At 44.7% G+C, this 23,755-nt stretch overlaps 1 protein-coding gene across 5 annotated transcripts in view; it reads left to right on the forward strand.

Moving 5' to 3' along the window:
* LOC119455344 (endoplasmic reticulum aminopeptidase 2) overlaps positions 1 to 23,755 on the forward strand; it is a 147,587-nt gene that overhangs the window by 106,343 nt on the left and 17,489 nt on the right. For 2 of the 5 annotated variants that reach the window (XM_049668720.1, XM_037716729.2), the window contains 3 exons: positions 7,360 to 7,527; positions 9,926 to 10,066; positions 10,270 to 10,351. In XM_049668720.1, the coding sequence (XP_049524677.1) occupies positions 7,360 to 7,527; positions 9,926 to 10,066; positions 10,270 to 10,351 (391 nt within the window). Of the gene's footprint in view, positions 1 to 4,803; positions 4,878 to 5,215; positions 5,321 to 7,359; positions 7,528 to 9,925; positions 10,067 to 10,269; positions 10,352 to 23,755 lie in introns of all 5 variants that reach the window. The other 3 variants (XM_049668716.1, XM_049668717.1, XM_049668719.1) reach the window with 3 other exon arrangements.

A 23,755-nucleotide genomic window follows, 5' to 3' on the forward strand; every position in this document is an offset into this window, starting at 1 on the left:
TTTCATTCTAATTCTCCTTATTTACTGCTACTTTGAACTAAATAATATTGTGCACTACATAGCAAACAATACTTCGACAACACAAGGTGATTGACTGGTGAAAAATTAGAATGTCACACCATGACATATTTCCAGTAGACGATTTCCACAAACGATTGGTTATGCAGTTCAGTTGCAGACATGCGCTCGGCATCTAACGTTTATAGTCACCTTTGTAGAATCCAAAAGCTGCGCAATACTTTTTATAGAGTGTACTTACTAGATTGGGGGAGTGGGTCCAACGAGGGCTCTGTGCTGAGGAACTTTTTATTGAAAATCCAGGTGGCGCCACCGTCACTTTCTTCCGAATGAGCGGCCCCGCTCGCCAGCCGGACGCTTGTCGCGTCGGAGACCCTACCGCAGCTGCATGGAGCTTTGACAGGCGGATACTCGGTGGCGGTAACACTGAGATTATTCCCCACCGATCTATTGTAAATAAAATGGAAAAAGAGCGGCGGAAAGAACGCAAACGACGCAACAACGACGATGCGTCGAGCAGACGACAGCTACTCAGCCAATGAGCGCTGCCGAAACAGCAGGAGCCAATGTTTATTGGCCGGAGCTTCAGAATAAGGCGACGGCAGTGCCGCCACATTTTCCGTGTTTTTTTGCTTCACCCTCAGCACTTGCTAAGGCGTCCGCTGGACCCACTCCCCCATTCTAGTACACTCTACTTCTTGCAACCAAAAACCGCGTAATTTGTTGCTCGGCTTGGCTTGGCTTGGATTGACTTCATCTAAAAATACTACATCTAAAAATATAAGCATTTCTGTTAGTAAAAAACTTTGGAAGTAGATTTTATTACTAATGCTTTTGTTAACGACGGTGTCATATTTTGCGGCCAGAGACTGCTGCTTAATGTTACAAAAACAAATCTCAGAGGCTATGCTTCTGTCCCTTCTGTTATTCTGCTCATGGCATGCTCTAGGAGCTTAGCCATTCAAAAGCCATTCTGACCATTCTGGTCAAAAGCCATTGCTGGAGCTGAAATGACACCATAATGTCATAATAGCTATATTTCATGCATTGAATGTGTATTCACCACTCCACGATGGCTTCCTGTAAAACCTAATGCGAATCTCAAAGGCCATACCTTTTCTTGTTAAATCGACCAAAAGCGATTGCGGAGGCCCGGAACATGTCACCTGCAATCTGACAAAATTTGCGTGTTACATTACTGACAGGGAGGAAATACCCAGCACCTCCACCATGTGTGACATAGCAGTTAACACGACCTTTATTACGCCACGGAAGACGTAGCGGTCTGATCACACTTAAGGCACAGATCAATCTCAAGACGAGTCCCCGCAAGCGATGAAGACGAAGAACCCAATGTGATGATGAGCATGTGCAGACGAAGTGCCTAAGAAATGCCCACAATATTTATAATTTGTACAGGAGTAATTGGCCCTCAAGATGTGCATAAACTCCATATGTTATCAATATATGGCCCATCAATGTTTTTGTAGTCTCGAAAATAAAAACAACGAAATGCACAGCGTATTGGGCCGTTCTGTTCGCGTTTCGAGCATGCTTCCGGCCAACTCTGCCAACAGATCCCAATAACATCTGCAATTGTTCACTGTTGGAACTTTGCTGAATCCTACGGTCCATCGATGCCCACCGGACATCCTTCGTAGGACGTGGGATGTCAGGATATATTTACAGACGCCCATGGGATGTTGTACGCTGTCTGGGATGCTAGTGATCCAAGTGACGCCAGTCAGTTGAGTGTCTGGCAAAGTACCCAAGTGCTCTGGTTTATTTCCTTTTTAATGCGTTACCATTCTTTGGCTGCTTAATTCACACACTTTTGGGGGGGGCTATGCTTGCATCTGTGTATGTTTCTATCTAACCGTTTTCCCGCCTACCTGGTGTTATGAACGGGTTGGCGTTTCATCTCAGCGCTGCCATCCGTTGTTGCGGGTCGGAGATTATTCAGCCGCGGCTGCCAGTTTGTTGAGACTCGGGTAGCGTTTAGGCTGGTGATCCTTCAGCCAAAGGGATGAGTACGTCCGGGAGTAAGAGCGAGAGAAAAAAGGGTTTATTCTACATATTTACAGTGGCTCCGAATAAGGAAGCCCACTCCATGGGGGAGCACTTTGAAAGTCTCAGCTCACTACATGTCTGAGCACATATCAGAACAGGTCAGGACACCCCACTGCACGCAAGGTGTCTCCTTATAAAACATCGGTCTTCCCTAGTTGACCCGGCTAGGGAATCAGATGACCTTGATGCGACCAATCAGAGGGGTCGTATTGTTCACCGAACTCCGCCTCTAATGTTGCACCTTCGAAGCAACGACGAGGCAATCCGGAAACGGGGTTGACACTCCTTCCACGAAAGTCGATGACCTGTTTCTTGCCCTCCGACGGTCATCTTGCCAGGGTCGGGAGAATGGCGTTCGCACTAATCCCCGCATCTAACAAGGGGTGGCATCGGGTAAAGCTCCCAAAGAATGGGCACTGCCGAGTTGGGGCGCTTGTTTGCCCGTCTCGTCGGTGTCTGGCACTGTCGCCAGCTGGGCGACGCTCATGAAAGGGCCTGCCTCGATGGGAAACAATCAAAGAATGCGCCCGGCCGAATCGGGACACAACACTGGGTAGGTGGGAAAACGGCTGCGGTGACTGGGGCCGCATTCTGAAACGTTCCACTTCGGCGATATTTCACTTTTCGCTTTCAGGCGCTCGCTGATTGGCTGGTTGAGCAAAAATTGAATGACGGCGGGCTCAACCAGTCAATCAGCTCATCCAATTTTGCTGAAACAGCCAATCAGTGCGCGCCTGAAAGCAAAAAAGCAAAATATTGCCGACGAGGAACGTTTCAGAATACATCCCCTGGCTAGAGTGTGGTCGAATAGGTCTGTTGTGCTGAGGGAACAGGATTCGTTGGACCAACTTTGGTCACTGAGTATCCTGTCTGCTTCGAGCCACAATGATGACGACAAAGACAATCTGCTCGAGAGTGCCCACAGGCTCAATAGAGGAAGACTGTGTTCTTCTTGTCACTAATTCTTTAGCTTTAGAAGCAAAAAACGTACTTGATTCTATTTTAAAGACATTTTATTGGCAAAAAATATTTTTCACACTTTCATATACATACTATGGGCTATGGCTGAGCTGTAATCATTGCTGGCATTCTAATTTGAAGTTCCCGTTAGTAAGAACAGACTGTACTGTGTATCTTGATACTTGAGATACTGATAGCTTGCTACATTCTTGTGATGCAATGCCAGGAGACTGCCGAGCATCTGCAGCACCACGTTTTTGTGCCCAAAATTTGTAAGCATTAAACTTGATGATAACTTTCTGATATTTTTGATTTTTATATATATATTTTTTCTTCATTCGACCTGATATTCAATTTGAAATCTATTCGGTATTCGCACACCCCTACCGTAGACTGCTAATAAACAAAATGAATTGAGGTTTAACTGTACACTCATGTTTACTGAGCACTTCAGTGCCAGGCCGTTCCAGCCAGCAATGTCAGTGTTTTTTTGTAAAAAAAAAAAAAAAAATGTTGGACCTGCACAATTGCTAGACATTTCTGACAGCCCTGCTCCACAGTGCAGCCCGCTTGTTTTAAGCGGCATGTGACACGTCTCTCAGTGCACCCACCTGACAGCTGAGCCATGCTTGCAGACACATAATTTAATACTGCCAGAAGAATAGAGTTTAGGGCTCTGAAACACTTTTCTACCTAATCATAGAATGGCCACGCTATTAAAGGACGTTGTCTCACAAATCTCATGCCACAAAATGTTTTCGAATGCTTCAACTATAAGTGTAGTTATCGCACCGATGCCCAGCGTTCTCTTTTCCCCTCGGCTGGCATGCTGAAAGCTGCACAGCGGAGAAGCCCAGAGGGCAAAGCCCCAGCCAGAAGTTGAGTGTCGCGACAGTCAAAGCGCTCGTCGTGGCACCCCGTGGCAGCCGTGGTAGACTACGCTATGCACCCCGCCGCTGCCGTCTCAGAGGCACGCACAGCAGATGCAGCTACACGCAGTACAAAGATGAAATTATTTTTCTGTCCTTGTAGACATATATATGTTTCGTTTATATAACTGAAAATTAGCAATTATGTATTATTGAGAATGCTGTTGCAATCACGAAATCAACGAATAGCGTTAGTGGGTTCAGCTGCTTTCAATGACGCTGCATGATGGCAGTGCGGAAGCGAAAGCAAGTGATTAGTCGTTGTTTATGACACAAGATAGTAAATTCCCTGCTGCATGCAGTGCAGTAATATTTGGCTCATGTTTCCAATTCACACGGAATTGGAAACGTTTTGCTATGTTCAAAAAGTGTTTCAGGGTCCCTTTAAGAAAGATAGTTTTTCCTTCATCATATTTTTGCTGCCTACTTGTTTGTTTTACAACAATTTTGGGCACAAGGTGGTGAAACGACTTTTTGTGTGCATCTCTTTTGCAATGAGAGCCTGTTTGGCTCACAATCCCAATGGCTGAAACGAGAGGTGTTTACATTTCGCCTAAGAGCTCTGACTTGGAGGAAGTCTTGTTTGTTCACTTCCCTCTTCCCTGGGTTTACAATGGATGCCTGCAGTAGTATGTGTTTTTGCCATAATGTGTTTATAGTACAGTGGATATACATGTGTGTCTCATTCTGCTTGCATTGGGCAGACATGTAGTGTCACATATATCATTATATAGAAGCTCATATGACATGGTATTTCACATGGCTCTACAAGGCAAATGAGGGTCATGCAATGGTCTGTCTGGTCCAACAAGGATTTTGATTGCAGGAGCATCTCTTATCACTTCTGAGACCTGTTCTGGCTGACTTGGGATGGGAGGACACAGGCTCCCACCTCGACAGGTGTGTGCTGCTATCATGCACAAAAATTTTAATGTTTCTTAAGTAGAGTAAAGAAAGACTTTTGCCAAGCACATTGTGTTTCTCAGTGTGCTTTGGTGTTCGCAAGTTGTGTTTTGGGCATGGCTCTTAGAGTAAGCTTTTTTTTATTACTATTGTTTCGTTTTGTTGAGCTCACCACTTTGTTTTGATGAGGTTGTGTTCGACTTACTGCTTTGCTTTGTTCTTTAGTGCAGCAGTCATGGTCTCTTTCATTTCGTGCAAAAGCAAGAGATCTTTGTCTGTGCCATTATTCAGATGCAAGAGGAAATAATTCACCCCTTATGCCCTACTTGAAACAGAAAGCTTCGTGCCGAAATTCTCCATGCTGCCCTTGAGCTGGAAGATGAACAGGTGCTGCAGGAGGCCAGCCGTCGCTTTGGACAGTGGATGTACGGACAACGAAGGTGGGTTAGTCTCTCAGGTGATGCACTGCTTTCTGTGCTCTCATCCAATTTAACCTGTTCAGATGGATCAGCTTTCAAAAAAAAGGACTAGCACTTCAGTGATGACTGGAAATAAAGTTTTTTTAGGCTGTCATACCTACTAATAATCTGTACGATTTGCACAATTTGTATGCCTAAACAGATGCTCGTGTCCACCTAAGATAGCATCGTTTTTGTCTAGTTCTGTTACTGCTAGGAGTATGCTACACTCATGCTCTCCCAAGCTGAGGTGTTCCTTCATTCTTTGTCCATTTTCGAACCCCCCCTGTTACCCATCTTAGTTCTTTTCCGAGATCAACTTTTCTGGGCTCCTTTGGAGTCATAAAACTTGCTGGATCTGTGCTACTCAAACAAGACAAGTTTTGTTTGAGTCTGAACAACGTTGCGGCAGGTTAGAACAGTGCCATTTGTGTTTGTCTTACGTTATTATTTCTTGCTTTTGGAACGGCGTTATCATTGTCATGCTTTCATTTCTGCACAAGACACACAGTCCTTCTGAGTTCATTCTAAGCCATCAAGAGACGTTTAGAGTATTGGTGGAAGAAAAGCAGGGAAGAGATTGATACGACACACACACACACACACACACACACACACACACACACACACACACACACCACACACACACACACCACACACACACACACACACACACACACACACACACACACACACACACACACACACACACACACACACACACACACACACACACACACACCACACACACACACACACACACACACACACACACACACACACACAACACACACACACACACACACACACACACACACACACACACACACACACACACACACACACACACACACACACACACACACACACACACACACACACACACACACACACACACACACACACACACACACACACACACACACACACACACACACACACACACACACACACACACACACACACACACACACACACACACACACACACACACACACACACACACACACACACACACACACACACACACACACACACACACACACACACACACACACACACACACACACACACACACACACACACACACACACACACACACACACACACACACACACACACACACACACACACACACACACACACACACACACACACACACACACACACACACACACACACACACACACACACACACACACACACACACACACACACACACACACACACACACACACACACACACACACACACACACACACACACACACACACACACACACACACACACACACACACACACACACACACACACACACACACACACACACACACACACACACACACACACACACACACACACACACACACACACACACACACACACACACACACACACACTATTCCATAGTTTAGAGATTTGCACTGGCCTAACATTGACCAATGTTCGGCCACCAATGTAATGCCTACCACATTGGCTAACCATCCAACTAAAAGACGTAGTTGCCACTAAGAAGATTCCATGCTTTGAAGGTAGTGATGTACTGACACCAAATGATGCAATACAACATACAATGGAGGCATGCTACATCAGCAATTATACTAGAATATGTTTAAGTCAATGTTTGATTATTATGCGTAAGGTACGAGCAGCCATGCTTGAACCCGTGTGGTTGATTAAGAGGAAATAAGCATCGCCAGTGATGATACGTAGGTGTTGCCTTTTCTAGAGTGTGGCCCGAGAGAGTTAACATTTTTATTTATTACTTATTCCTATTATTATTTTTTCGCCCTGTTGCATCGTTTCAGTGGGCATGTGCATTCTCTTTTTTGTCTGTCTTGTGACCATACCTCTATGCTTGCTTTTAAATCTCGAATAGTATGTCCAGACTCTCTCCTCCTTCATTTTATCAAGTATCGTATTTTGAATGACCTTTCCGTATGCAAATACATCAGCTTGAGGTGGTCTGTGTGTTTGCAATGCTCATGTGCTCAGCTACAGAGCAGAGAAACGTGTTGCAGACTGGGAGCCAACCTGAAGGACGTGGTGTACCAAGCGGGCATACGCCAGGGGGGTCGGCGCGCCTGGCAGCACTGCTGGCAGCACTACCTGTCTTCCCGGGTGCCCTCAGAGAAGGCCCTGCTGCTCCAGGCCCTGGGGGCATCGCCCAGCCGATGGCAGCTGCAGCAGTGAGTGGCCACTTCGGCACCAGTGCTTCTTCCATTGTGCGCGAGACTTTGCATCCACCTGTACAGACTGAGGCATGTGCTTCAACATGTCCAGCTGAAACTGTCACTGGCAATAGTTTCATTCACAAGGTCCACGAATTCCATATTTACTCGCGTAAAGAATGCACCCCAAACTTTGCTACTGTGCACTCCCACGATCGAACGGCCGTGCTGTAGTTTTCCGGAGAGGCTAGAATCCTTTACTCTCGCACATGTGTTTAAAACCAACGCACTTAATCTCATTGCCCAGCGCTGTGTTGAAAATACTTTATAATGATGCCACTTGAGAAATGCTGAGATCATGTAAACAAAATTCTGCAGCTAACTTCTGTAGGCTACATGCCCACGCTAGCGGTAAACATGCCGTGGCGGCACACTGGCTGGGGCGGTGGATTTGATGACTGACAAGCTTACGGCAAAACCATAACAAGAGAACACTGACGGTAAGCATGCGGTAAGAACAGGTTGTGTGTTAGCGCGGTAGCTTGGGGCCTGACGGAAAGAGCGACCGTGATAACGCTCAGCCTGTTCTCACCACAACCTTGCTGCCAGTACCGGCACAATGGCACCTCGCACACTCTAGAAAGCAAAAAAAAAAAAAAAAACACGTGACTGGCTTTCTGCAAGTTACTTTATGCAGTTTACAGACTTTACTCTGGCATAATAGTAGAGAGCAAGTGAAGAAGGGGCGGCCGGCACTTGGTCGGCATGGTCAGCCTAGTCGTACATAGTGTCGAATTCACGTGTCTGTTGCTTGCTTTTGTGCCCGTCTTTGGTTTTGCTGTGTGCGATAGGCCCTAAGTCAAGTTATACACCTGCTGCAGGACAGAGAGTTTATCTGCTCCTAAAATGGAAGCGCTGATCAGACACCAAAAAACTGTGACATGCCTATGAGCAGGACGGTCCAGGAAAGAGACACACACATTGTGGTTGTCAAAACAACAGGTGCTGAAAAGCAGCACTTCAACATGATGCTTGCGATAACGGCAGACGGCCAGAAGCGGCTGTGAGGTCGAGCTGTTGTGGATTCACGATGTGGATGAAGCGGCCAGCGACCAGGACGACAGGTCTGGTGGTTCCGATGTGAAGTGAAGTGCAGTAACAACACTGTTACGGTTTTCAAATAGTTTACGTGCATTTTTACTGCAAAGATAAGTTATCTAATGCATTTTTCAAATCATTACCATTTTACTTTTCAATTTTTGCTTTTTTGAAAGAGTTCCTATAAAATTTACCCCGCATAATAAACGCACCCCCCAACTTTGCTTTGGATTTTGGGGATAAAAAGTGTGTTCATTTCACCAGTATGTATGGTAAATTCAAATTTCCACTTTTCTACAGCACGGATATAGTTTAGGTTTTCTGGCGTTTTCTCAAATACCCTAGCCGAGAAACCAAAAATGGTACAATTTGATGAAAACATGGGTTGGCTCCAATGAAATTTCTCGTTCAACCATTTTGGATCACTTCAAGCCTTCCTGTGAACCTCCATCTTGTTTGGACAGCCTGAAAGCTCATTTTTTTGGTGGGACATAGTCGTGTCTTGCACGACTTTAAGTTGGGTAAATTACACTTTTAGAATGGCAGTAGTATTAGTAGTACTCCAGTCAGAAGTCTACATACTGTTTAAGTCTTGGCTTGTAAGCAATACAATGTATTGCCTGACCAAGTGAATTAAAAGAAAAAGAAAGTGTGAGTGAAGTTTAGGTAAGCCACAAAGGATGAAGAAAATTAGACAAGCTCCAAGTACTTTTGCTAGCCCCTTGTAACATCATGAAATTTGGACAGTGTGTGCTTGGGTATAAGTAAATATAAGTTGCATAGTAACAATATAGGCTGCGGGGATGCTCGAGTCTATCACGTCTCCTGAAGTTGTTTTCCCTGCATGGCTCTGGCGTCTTCTGAAATATGGCTGTGTCGCGTTGCACATGCGGTGGCGGTAGTCAGTAGTTCAACAAATTCACCAGATATTCTTGTGTGGCCAGTAGGACTTCCTCGATTCATCAGCGTCCATCGGCATGTTCCATTAGTTGCAATAAATGCTCTTTGGTTGGTTTCTCCTACTGTGTTGTCGTTCTTTTGTCCCATGAGCATGCTTGGGACAAAGTTGAATAGTGAAGTTCCACTCAAATGTTTATTTCAAATCCTATCAGTAACAAGACATATCAGTGTGCAAAGCCATGAAGCAAAGCTTCTGCTGCCATTTTGGAGCCACCACTAGCATTTTAATTCTTTAGTGCATGCACATCCTACATGAAAAATGTGTCTTCATGTCACTAAGGAAAGAGCTAGAAAACACTGTGAGGAGGTGCACATTTGTAGCATGCTAGAGTCTCACCTTGGATGCCCGTTTACTTAGATACCTGCAGTTCTCACTGGAGCCAGACAAGGTACGTGCCCAAGACACACACACGGTCATTGGCGTCGTGGCCAGCAACCCTGCTGGTCATTTGCTGACCTGGCACTTCCTCAAGAGCCATTGGGACGCTATTTACAGTCTGTGAGCAAGTTATCCTTTCTTCATTGATATGTTGTGCAAAAGAAAGCTTTCATGTACGAAATATAAAGCTCAGGCCTTGTGGACTTATGATATTGGCACATCATGACATAGAAGTGCTTCCTGCCTCAAATCTGAGTTCTTTCCGTGTACAGAAAGCTACAGGTGAAGCCTTGTCACTGAATCTTAATGCTATCTTGTTGCAGTTTCAAGGAGACAACATTCTCTCTGGACAGCATCCTATCAGCTCTGCTGCCAAGGTTTCACACCGAGTATGACTACCAAGAGGTCAGTGGCCACTGAATAGTTAACACACCGTTAAAGAAAGGAATGCCCACAAAAGGGACGATTTGACAAAGCGCACATAGCTTAAAGGGCCCCTAAACCACCCAGAGGTCGAAATTTAGTTGTGGTGTTGTAGTTGTGCACGAGTCTACAATGAACATGTAGCCGTGAGAATTTTTCGAAATGGTGCCATAATAGCGGAGTTACACGTGTAAGCGTTTGATGATCGAAACATGGCCCTGGCTCGTTTCGCTCTTTCCTTCACTACTCTCCTCGTCGGCTGTTCTCTTCTCCTAGCTAAGTGCTCCTCCAAATGTCACGTGACATACGTCATCGCCAACGCATTGTCTATTTCCGGTTAAGGCACGTCCACACTAGTGGCAAATATACCGACGGCAAACAGGCCTCCAGTGCCATAGAACGTCTGCCGCGCGAGAGGTGTCCAAAGTAGACAGCAGTTCGGCCGGCGCACCGCCCGCAGCACGATCAACAGGCCAATCGATGACCGCGAAGCTGCGTGACTCCGCCACCGGCGACGAAAACATCGGCTGCAGCTCAGCTCCAGTGCACGGCTACCGACGGGAGACGACCGGCTCAGCTGTGCTCGCATCGCAGCCGACGGCACTGCTAATATCAGCGTATTTTTTTTCTTTGTGTACGATTATTGCGAAGAGCGATAACAACGATAAGAAAATATTGCAGCTTGTAAGCGTTCGTAATTCAGTCCGAAGCGCCGTCCGCTTTAGCTTTGAAGGGAACCGGAAAAGGCCTAGCAAAGATATCGGTGCCGTCAAGCGATCAGCGGAGGTGAGGCTGCCGCACAAATGAGTCCCGGTCTCATCCTCTCTACTTACGGCAAGGAAATCTCACCATTTGCGAGGAAAACTGCTGTCGAATGGCGGCGCGAGAAGAGCAAATGGCGTGCCGCGAGTTACCGTGCCGGTAACATGCTACCCGCTGTGGCTACCCGCAGTGGCTGCCGGGCCGACCCATGCTCAAGCGAAGCGTGCTGCTATGGACCCTGTGTTACGCGCATGTCTAGAAAGGCCAACACTGTCGCACTCTGTTCGCGCAGCTAATCAGACCGGTAAGCACGACTGTGTTAAATGCAACGCGAGCGATTTGGCACTTACGTTGCGGGCTGCAATTACCAATTCGCAAGGGTGCACAAGCAAGCAACATGACGAAGAAGAGCAGGGAGCGCGTACCTGGTAGCAGACAAACCGGAAGTTGTAGGTCCTTGTTCAACCATTGAGCATCGTAACTGCTGTTGACATCACCAGATGCACCCTGCTGACATCGTGACGACCGCTGGGGATACCGAAAAGGCCAGGAGAGGAGGACGGCATTGTTTTTTTTATTTTGTGGCGCGCCCACGACGCGCAGTGCTGCAGCATTTGGTATCATTGATCGTGACAGCATTCTGAACTCGATGCGCGTTTACATGAAATCTTCAAAAAATATCTGAGGTGGTTTAGGGGCCCTTTAAGTGGCTTAGTGCTGATGATCAGCTCTTTGTCAAAGCATCTCGACTTGCCTGGTAAATGGGTTTGCATGATGTTTTTTTTCCTCAATCACCTGCCTTTACTCTATACTAGTCAAGGTGCAACCAAATTAGGAAGGCCCACTAAGCTTCAACAAAGTCACTCCTTCACCAGAACAGGAATTGGCCTCCCTGGTGCAGTATTCAGCCGCTACCTCCCTAATGACTCCTACAATTTACCCATGGCCCTCAGTCCCCAGCAGCTGCGGAGCACCTGACCAAGGCGGCGGTCAGACCTGCGACACGGCAGAGGGTGCTAAGCATCTCCGAGTCCAGACAGGTTGCCAATGGAAACTGAACCTGGCAACGTTCATGCGCATCCTGTTGAGTGAGGCTAGCTTAGCAGGGCTATTTGAAGAATGATCAGGTATTGCCTGGGATCATCATCATCATCAGCCGATATTTATGTCCACTGCAGGACGAAGGCATCTCCCTGCGATCTTCAATTACCCCTGTCTTGCACTAGCTGATTCCAAATTGTGCCTGCAAATTCCCTAACTTCATCACTCCACCTAGTTATCTGCCATCCTCGACTGCGCTTCCCTTCTCTTGGTATCCATTCTCTAACCCTAATGGTCCACCGGTTATCCACCTATGCATTACATGGCCGACCCAGCTCCACTTTTTCCGCTTAATGTCAACTAGAATATCGGCTATCTCTGTTTGTTCTCTGATCGACACTGCTCTCTTCCTGTCTCTTAACGTTAGGTCTAACATTTTTCGTTCCTGGGATATTATTGGCCTTAGTGAGGTGAGAAGAATTAGTGAGGCTTATACAGTGCTGACTACCAGCCACGTCCTCTGCTACCGAGGTCTTCCAGATAGGAGAGAATTCGGAGTAGGATTTCTAGTTCATAAGGACATAGCGAGCAACATTGATGAATTCTACAGCATTAATGAGAGGGTAGCAGTCGTCGTAATAAAGTTGAATAGCAGGTATAGAATGAAGGTTGTACAAGCCTACGCCCTAACCTCCAGTCACGATGATGAAGAAATAGAATAGTTTTATGAAGATGTTGAATTAGCAATGAGAAAGGTGCAAACTCGGTATACTGTAGTCATGGGCCACTTCAATGCAAAAGTGGGGAAAAAGCAGGCTGGTGAGCAAGCAATTGGCAACTACGGAACCAATTCTAGGAACACTAGAGGAGAGATGTTGGTAGAATTCGCGGAAAGGAATAGACTCCGAATAATGAATACCTTCTTCAGGAAGCGCAGCAACAGGAAGTGGACCTGGAAAAGCCCTAATGGAAAAACAAGGAATGAAATAGATTTCATACTCTCTGCCAATCCCAGCATACTGCAGGATGTAGAAGTGTTAGGTAGGGTAAAGTGCAGTACTATGGGTTAGTCATGTCTAGGATTTTTCTCAATTTGAAGAGAGACAGAATAAAATTAGTCAGGAATAAACAGGCCAACCTAGACGCAGTAGGTGTAAAAGCAGACCAATTCAGGCTGGTGCTCACAAACAAATATGCAGCTTTAGAACAGGAACATAAAGACAACATAGAGGTAATGAATGAAACCGTAACTAGGTTGATCTCAGAAGCAGCAATTGAAGTGGGAGGTAAGGCACCAAGGCAACCAGTAGGTAAGATCTCCCAAGTAACAAAAGACCTAATAAAGAAACGGCAAAACATGAAAGTGTCAAACTCGAGAGATCAGATAGAATTAGCTGAACTCTCGAAACTCAACAAGAAGAAAGTAAGGGATATCCGAAATTATATCGTGGAAAAGATTGAGGAAGCAGTAAAATATGGACGCAGCATGAAATCAATAAGAAAACTTGGCATAGGAAAAGGCAAGATGTATGCACTGAAAGATAAGCAGAGTAATATCGGAAAAATTCTATACTGACCTGTACAGTTCTCGGAGCAGCCAAGGTACTTTCATTTGAAGTTGTGATGAACAGGATACAGAGGCCCCTTCTATAACTAGCGATGAAGTTAGAAGGGCCTTGAAAGACATGTCCAGGGAAAAAGCTGCTGGAGAAGATGGAATAACAGTCGATTTAATCAAGGATGGAGGAGATATCATACTTGAAAAGCTTGCGGCCCTTTATACGCAGTGCCTCACGACTTCAAGTGTACCAGAAAGCTGGAAGAACACCAACATTATACTCATCCATTAAAAAGGAGACATTAAAGAATTTAAGAATTATAGGCCCATTAGCTTGCTTTCAGTATTGTATAAAATTACCAAGGTAATTTCAAATAGAATCAGGGCAACACTTGACTTCATCCAACCAAGAGAACAGCCTGGTTTCAGGAAGGGATATTCTACGATGGATCATATCCATGTCATCAATCAGGTAATCGAGAAATCTGCGGAGTACAATCTACCTCTCTATATGGCTTTCATAGATTATGAAAAAGCATTTGATTCAGTAGAGATACCAGCAGTCATAGAGGCATTACGCAACCAAGGAGTACAGGATGCATACGTGAACATATTGGCAAATATCTACAAGGATTGCACAGCAACCTTGGTTCTCCACAAGAAAAGTAGAAAGTTACCTATCAAGAAAGGGGTCAGGCAAGGAGACACAATCTCTTCAATGCTATTCACTGCATGCTTAGAAGAAGTATTCAAGCTCTTAGACTGGGAAGGCTTAGGAGTGAGGATCGACGGCGAATATCTCAGCAACCTTCGGTTTGCAGATGACATTGTCCTATTCAGCAACAATAGGGACGAATTACAGCAAATGAATGCGGACCTTAACCGAGAAAGTGTAAGAGTGGAGTTGAAGATTAATATGCAGAAGTCAAAGATAATGTTCAATAGCCTGGCAAGGGAACAAGAATTCAGGATCGCCAGTCAGCCTCTAGAGTCTGTAAAGGAGTAGGTTTATCTAGGTCAATTACTCACAGGGGACCCTTATCATGAGAAAGAAATTTATAGAAGACTAAGATTGGGCTGGAGTGCATACGGCAGGCATTACCAAATCCTGACTGGGAGATTACCACTGTCGTTGAAAAAAAAAAGCCGGCAGATCCCACGCTCAATGGGAATTGATGTTATGCAAAGCAGTGTTAATGAAACGACCATGACAGCACCAAGACTTAGGCGGCTGTTTCATGTCCTACATGACACGCATGTCATGACATTCATGTCTTGAGTCCTGAGGAGTCTCTTTAGCTAGGCCTAAGAGACCTTAAGGCGAAAGCCTTAGTCATGCTCATGTCTATGAGTTCGACCATCAATCTTTAGCCTTTTCCTTCACTTAGTACCACATCCGAACCCATTACATTGGTTTTTAAGTGTTAATCTTTTTTAGCTGAGTCATTGTCATTTTTGCTGAGTCATGCTCATGACTATCACTTCTATGATCACCATTTAGTGTTTTGCTTCCCTTACCACCCACGTCAGAACCCATTTCAGTGGTTTTTGAGTGTGAATCTTGTTTCGCTGAGTCATTGTCATTTTTGCCGAGTCATGCTCATGACTTTGACTTCTAACACCATCCTTTAGTGTTTCCCTCACTTAGTACCCACGTGCGAACCCATTTCAGTGGTTTTTCAGTGTTAATCTTTTTTCGCTGAGTCATTGTCATTTTGCTGAGTCATGCTCATGACTTTGACTTCTAACACCATCCTTTAGTGTTTCCCTCACTTAGTACCCACGTGCGAACCCATTTCAGTGGTTTTTCAGTGTTAATCTTTTTTCGCTGAGTCATTGTCATTTTGCTGAGTCATGCTCATGACTATGACTTCTGCCATCATCCTTTAGTGTTTCCTTCACTTAGTAAGCACGTCAGAACTCATTTCGGTGGTTTTTGAGTGTTAATCTATTTGCTGAGTCATTGTCATTTTTGCTGAGTCATGCTCATGACTATCACTTTTATGATCACCATTTAGTGTTTCCTTCGCTTACCACCCACGTCAGAACCCATTTCAGTGGTTTTTGAGTGTGAATCTTGTTTCGCTGAGTCATTGTCATCTTTGCCGAGTCATGCTCATGACTTTGACTTCTAACACCATCCTTTAGTGTTTCCCTCACTTAGTACCCACGTGCGAACCCATTTCAGTGGTTTTTCAGTGTTAATCTTTTTTCGCTAAGTCATTGTCATTTTGCTGAGTCATGCTCATGACTATGACTTCTGCCATCATCCTTTAGTGTTTCCTTCACTTAGTAAGCACGTCAGAACCCATTTAAGTGGTTTTTGAGTGTGAATCTTGTTTCGCTGAGTCATTGTCATTTTAGGCGGCTGCTTCATGACCTACTTGACATACATGTCATGAAATTCATATCGTGACCTATCATTTATGTTTGTCATACACCATTGTCATACTATGCCAATTTTGGTGCCTATACCAAGTTAACGAAACGACCATGAGAGCGCCAAGACGTAGGCCGCTGTTTCATGAACTACATGACACACTTGTCATGATATTGTTACGGTGAAGGGAAAGAAGAAGGTGACGCGAACGAGAGGAAGACGAAGTCTCTGGCCGTTGCCTGAACGCCATATTTCTTCGCTTGTAAATATACATCATCCTACACTCGTGGGCCTGCTTTCTTCCTGCAACATTTTGGTGGAAGGTGCTGGGTACAATCACGGAACTTCGCAGTGGACGTCATCTACCTGCCGCCACAATGGCAGATCAACCGACACAACCGACAACGCCTCAGCAGTCCACGCCAACGGTCATCCTCACTCATCTGCGGGACCCGGGGACATTTTGTGGCACGGACAACACCGACGTCGAGGACTGGCTTGTGATGTACGAACGAGTGTGCGACAACAACAGGTGGGGTCCAACAATGATGCTAGCAAACCTCATGTTTTATCTGAAAGGAACTGCGAAGCAATGGTACGATACGCATGAAGCTGACCTAACAAGCTGGGATGTCTGCAAAGAAAAAATGCGTGACCTGTTTGGCAGACCTGTCGGTCGTCAGTTGGCAGCAAAAAAAGAACTTGCATGCCGCGCTCAGACGTCCACAGAATCCTATGTCGTGTACATACAGGATGTGCTGGCTCTCTGCCGCAAGGCTGATAACACCATGACCGAGGCGGACAAGATTGGTCACATACTAAAAGGTATTGCAGACGACGCCTTCAATCTCCTGATGTGTAAGGATTGTGCCACTGTGGATGCAATTATAAAGGAGTGCAGGCGCTTCGAACAAGCGAAAGGCCGCCGCGTCCCTCAACATTTCGACAGGCTGCCCAATACCGCCGCGACATCTTCGTGCGCAGACCCGCCGCGGTTCGTTCAGCCGACAAGATCAGAAGATCTAACGCGTATCGTTCGCCGTGAGCTTGAGGCCATGGCTCCGGCTCCACTTCATTCCGACTGTCGGGAAAGTGTGCCCGCTATCTCGCTTATACAAGCGGTCGTTCGGGAAGAAATATGGCGTTCAGGCAACGGCCAGAGACTTCGTCTTCCTCTCGTTCGCGTCACCTTCTTCTTTCCCTTCACCGTAACATGATATTGATGTCATAACCTATGATTTATGTTCCTCATACACTCTTGTCATACTGTGCCAATTTTGGTAAATACCAAGTAACGATACGACCATGACATCGACCATCGATACACCAAGACATCGACGGCTAGATAGATAGATAGATAGATAGATTTATTTATTTATTTATTTATTTATTTATTTATTTATTTATTTATTTATTTATTTATTTAAAGATACCTTACAGGCCCCTAGAGGCATTGTGTGAGGGGGGAGAGTACAATGAAAAATTATTTCTTATACAATAGTTAGAATACATATGATACAAAACATATGGGTAAGAAATGTGCTAATATACTAATACAGTGTTACAATATGACCTAGGAAACAAACCGAACGCTTCGGACACGACAGTTCATTTAAAAAAAAGTGGTCGCAGTTTCACCTGAAAGGGGAACAGTGGCGTACTAACTATTTCTCGAGTGGGGGGGCAAACCGCAAACCACCTGCTCCCCCCCCCCTCTCTCTCTCTCTCTCTCTCTCTATATATATATATATATATATATATATATATATATATACGCTTTTTCCGGGCTCTATCACTTAATATAGTAATTCGCAAGTATATCATATATATATATATGTCCCAAGTGAAAATTTGCAACTGGTATTTAACTGGCATGCAACTGGGACCAGTTGGGAACAGATTCCCAGTTGGTGAGTGGGACCAGTTAGTAACTGGGACCATTGGCAACTGGGACCAGTTCCTAACTGGTCCCAATTGCCAGCTGGTCCCAGTCCCAAAACCAGGCCCTGTATGTGCCAGAATGTCCATGCACTCCAGCTAGCTCAAATAATCTTCAACTTGCGGATATACTATCCCATTAACTGATCCCAGTTGGTCCCCACTGCAACTGGCCCGTGCAGAATCCTATCAAAAGTGTATTCCGCTGATGGATTTCACACAACTAAGGCAGTTCAGCTGTTATTGCTTAATTCCCTAACAAAAATGCTAATACAAAAACTAACAGCCTATTAGGTTATTCACACTAATACAGTGTATTAGGTCTATCAATGCATTAGTAGAATAGGCCCATTGGTCTAGTAGGTCTATTAGTGTATTAGTCTAATAGGTATATTGGCGTGAAAGAAAATGTTGCAATGTACCAGATACATAACGAAAACAGGTAAAATTGCTAAAAGCATTTATTAGCCCCAGCATGTATTTTTACAAATTCCTCTTTCGAGATCTTCGTCAGGTCAGCAATCTTGATTTGTCAGAATCTTGCTTTTCGTTGACTTCGACCAAAGGACGTCCCTTTTGAGGAAGTGGTTAAAAAAACCTGCGCACGAAAATACACACATATACAAGCAGTTAAAAACAGGGGTGCTAGTACTACCACTAAACGTTTAAGCTGGCAATATTTGCTTCCACATTAGAATAATGTGGCTTCGCAATTACCAAAATAATTTTAGGACAGTGTGATATGCTAGCTCAAAATGTTTATCATAATAAAAAATGACGCCACGTGACACGACAATTCTAAAGCACACAAAATCAACATAAGGTGTGTGTTCCATCGAAACAGTAGGCAGATATAAGGAACTCTAGACAGAAATGCTGCACAGCTCGTTGTCGGAAACAGGCATGTCATTGCTGCAACGCACACAGCAATCGGCCCGACGACACTGTACAGAAGTACTTACGTCCACCGTCAGGATAAAAAAAAAAGAAAACACTTCATACTGTACTATAGAAGCATAAATAAGAAGTATAATTACCTCGAAATGGTAAATCGGCGCCGGGGAAAACACTGCACATCGATGCACGCTGATAGATTCACAAAGCCGTGAAGGACAGGGGTAAAACAGTTGCCTTGCGTTGTTTTGAAGTCAAAACAGCAGCCCTAAATAAATATATCCAAATATACTACTGCACGAATCAGACTGCACAGGCTCTAACACCACGGGTTCCTTAAAAACACATCGTTCATTCACTAACACACACGCACGCATGCCTCGCGTGACGCCTCGCCTAGACATGGCAGCCGCCATTACACACGTGCTGTGCGCAACTACGGATGATTACGGTAGCAGTTTTATTTCCTTCCTGCCCGCCGTGTTCCCTTCTCTGCGATACTGCTCTTTGATGTCAATAAATATTACGGCCTTTTATATGCGGTATCAAGTTAGCAATTTAGATTTAAAGTTTACCATTTAGTTTATGCGCCCTTCAACAGAAAATACGACACTGACAAAACTTCAGCGGCAAAGAAATATGGTTGCTGCTATTGCACCGTTGTTCGTAAGCTGACCGGGCACCGCGATCAGACGGCTGGTTGTTCGTTGTTGTTTTTTTTTTTTTTTTTTCTCGTGGGAAAGTATTCGCTGTGCTGTAAACACTAGCTGTTTCCTCAACGACTCATCGCGACGAGGCTCACTGAAGCAAAATTGCCAAGACCATGTAGATGCACGTCGCTTTTGTGTATGTCGCTGAGGTGACGTTGAAACTAATGCAAACGTGCGATCGCAATGTGCTGCACAATTGTACAGCAGCATTTTTAATTATTCAGTGATTAATTAGAAACACCTTTCCATGCAAGCAAGTGGTCCGTTGGTCTAATTTTTTGTCAATTAACTTTCACTAGCAAACAAGAGCTGCGGATACCAGCAGTACATTCATGTTGTATCGGACCAGCAACAATCTACATAAGGCCAATTAATATAGGACCTATTAGTCTATTACAGAAACTAGCAGACACGCAACACTGCTTGTATAAGACTACTAAGTCTAATACACATGGCCTATTGGTCTTATAGGTAAATCAGTACGACTAATAGAAATTTCTATTGGTCTAATACAAAACTGTATTAGAATAATTAATACAAACTTCTATTATAAATTTGTTGGCTACGATTGCTCAAACAGCCAAACTTAATTGCTCAGTATAAGTAGGACTAGCTGCTGCTGTCTTAGCAAGCACTGCATGTTACTTGCTTTCAGTTAAACTTCTGGTTACAATTTCATTTGGATCTAAACTGGAACCAGTTGCTACCAGTACAACTGGCCAATGTTTAAGTTGATTCCACTTGCTACTGATACAACTGGTCAAAGTGCCAGTTGGAATCCAACTGGAACCAGTTGATTCCAGTACAACTGGTCAAAGTTCCAGTTGGATCCCAACTGGGTCCAGTCACTCCCAGTATAACTGGAAAATTGTTCCAGTTGGATCCCAACTGGAACCAGTTGCTACCCAGTTGCTTTCCAACTGGGACCAGTCGGTGTGTAACTGGGACCAGTTGGTTTCCAGCTGGAACCAGTTCATCCCAGCTGATCCCAGTTGGATTCCAGTTAGAAATTTTCACCTGGGGTGATATGATATACTAGCGAAATACTATAATATTATGTGATAGAGCCCGGAAAAAGCGTCTGTTCGTTCTTTTTATATGACCTATTTATCAATCCCACATCGTGAACCATGAGGGCCCGAGAAATTATTTTATTTTGCATTTATTTCTTAGAACTATACAAAATTTCAAGATGATGCAGGTACTAAGGCAATGAGTGCCCCACAGAGGTCCCTGATCTCGCACTGCAGCAGCACGGCGCGCAATAATAAAAAAGCACATTTGCTTCAAACAATTTTAATAATTAGACAAAGAATTCTGTTGGGTGTTGAAGTCTACAGCACGAATGTATCGCCAGTTAATGTAATAGTATTGTTGAGGTCATACGCAACAAAATACAATACACATAAATTACTTGCAATATTCACAGGAAAAAAAGACAGCAGATGTCTGCGACCTTGGATAATTACTACCCCATTTCCAGCCTGTTTCTTTCGAGCAGTTGCAATAAAAGTTTCATCAGTTACCTGTAATTATATCGCATGCTTGAAAACATTGCCCGTATATGTCTGTTCCGTTTGAAATCATGCCCACGTGTAATGTTTTGGAGCTCTTCGTGTAGGGATAAATTTTTAAAAAGCCAGTAATTCATCAACACACATGCTACTTCGCTAGAACGTTTACCATAGTGTGCCAGGGTAGCGGTCTCAATTCTGCCCCGCTTGTTAGACACGCTCATAACGCTTTAGAGCACTTGCATACGGAATTAATTGATTACCTATCTATTTTAAGCTTTACCTACCCATCACCCATTATACTTGGTCATACGTAGTTGCCAAACATAAAGAAGCTGCTTTTTTTAGTTCAGTGAGAACACCAGGCGAGCCTAATATATCACGCAAGAAAAAGAAGAGAGTTCAAGAATTATTCGTAACGGTTCTAAATAAGCCACTAACGTTAGAACTTCGCGACACATTGCCGTTAAAATGCTGCTTATTCCTTCAAAGTATAAAATTTCTGAAACGCAGAGTTCACTTGGGACACTGGGAAACCTGCGTAAGGATTTGCCGTGGTTCAACGCGGTTAAACCAAGTTAAACCACAGTGCTCAGCGCGGTCAGCAACTACCGCATCTGCAATTGCAACACGAGGCAACACACAGACGCTGCTCGGCGCGGCAGCAGCAGCGAGAGAATTGACCTTCATGCTGCGTCTCGCTTCAACGCGAACTAAGCGTGAAAGCACAGCGCATACGAAGCTACGAGCACTCGGCGCACTTTGTACACATCGCAGATCGCTTTCAAGGGATACGGGCGCCCAAGCGGTGTACGCAGCCACCGCCGGTAGTGGTAGTCCCAGTTTGACCTTTGCTCAGCATGAAGGTCAGATTTCCGGAACCAGGCGTTTTCTGGGTTTGTGCCTGTAGTAGTAGAGCTATCGCTCCAATAACAGTAGTGTGATATTTTCAAATGCTTGCTTGCGATGTTTCAAAACTGTGTTTGATCAACACATATTTACCATCGCAGATAAACTTGGCGTATTGTTCCCCTTATGTTCGCAAAATTAGACCAAAGTTGTAATTATGCCAGTGCAGCAGTATAAGTTTAACACCGCTCGTAAAACACACTAATAATGCTATGGACCACTTGCATACGTAATTTACTGGAAAAGGCGCATTTAACCTGCTCATTTGAGACATCCCCTACACATTACCCATACCATGCCCCTAGCTTTGCCCAGATATAAGCAATGCCTTGTTTAGCTCACAGAGGACATCGGAGAAACAAGTTACGAATCTCATATGATGCACAAGAAGCACATGGAAAAAATGGTTTAGTAATTATCTGCAGTAATTCCATTTAAAGCAGGAACGTGAATGTTTAGCAACGCATATCACTCAAAATTCTACATATTCTGACAAACTTTCGAGTTCTTATAACGTGCAGTTGTTTTATGAATCTGGAAAACATTTACATTTGTGGCAGTATGGCACCCTGGAATGCTTGAATGAGTAACTTTCTACAAACTCTGTAATGAACCTACACAGAATAAACATTTATCGCTCTTCACTCAGAACATTGATTCATACTTCTAAGAAATATAAACAACGTTCCTCGCATAGTTTGCCGAGGATACCGGGAAAAAAACACCTAAATGCCGTGTATAATGCATAAAAATTGCGAGAAGGTTGAAGAAAACGAGCACTCGAAAACCGGAAAACAAAAATAAAAACGAGAATGTTTTTGACGTTCTTGCACCCATTACTGGTGCCTTGTTCACAATGAACGAGGTACATGACGGTCTTTATTATATACATGCCGAATGACGTAATGCGTTTGCGTATAGCTCAGGGGGAGTCCCCGTGTCCGGTCAATCGTGTGTGCCGTAGATTATATGCAAAATGAATCAAAGGACAAGTGTCTACAAGCAAATAACGCAGCAACTCGTCAGAGTCAAAGGCCACCTCAAAAAAGAAATTACCCTCGCATCGTTCTACAAAAATTCGTGCCAAGACTGCCAGGCTTGCTATAAGGTGGAACTGGGAACTATAAAACAAGCCTACAACATCACCGCAACTATGTAGCCAAAGGGTACACGGTGTCAAGCGCACTGGCGGAGCATCACGAAAAAACACAGTAATGATTGGCAATTGGCTTTCGTCACCGAAAAGGAGAAATAAAATTTTGCTTCAGCTGTGTTTTGTTGGAAAGTGTCGACTTTCAAAAGTGTGTGTGGGGGGGGCAAATGACATACTTTGCCCCCCCTCCACTTTTGCCAGGGGGGGGGGGCAAGTGCCCCCCCTGCCCCCCCGGTAGATACGCCTATGAAGGCGAAGCATCAATTGCGAGAGCAAATTTGTAGAGGTCACCTCCCTTTCCTCCCCCTCCCCCCCACCCCCCGGCCTTTCGCGCGTCGGAAGAAGGCGCGTTTGCTCTACATATATGGTGATTGTAAAGGAGGAAAGAGACGCCTACTTCTGCAGCCCTTAAGGAAGCACGGCGCAGAACGCACATTTGTTCTCCGCCGTGGGTTCACTCCCCATGAAAGAGCGCGTCCCTTGCGCCCTTTCACTCGCACATACAGCGTTCGGCGGCGTGCGGCGAC

Source organism: Dermacentor silvarum, chromosome 6 (assembly GCF_013339745.2).
Source record: "Dermacentor silvarum isolate Dsil-2018 chromosome 6, BIME_Dsil_1.4, whole genome shotgun sequence".
Lineage (NCBI taxonomy): Eukaryota > Metazoa > Arthropoda > Arachnida > Ixodida > Ixodidae > Dermacentor > Dermacentor silvarum.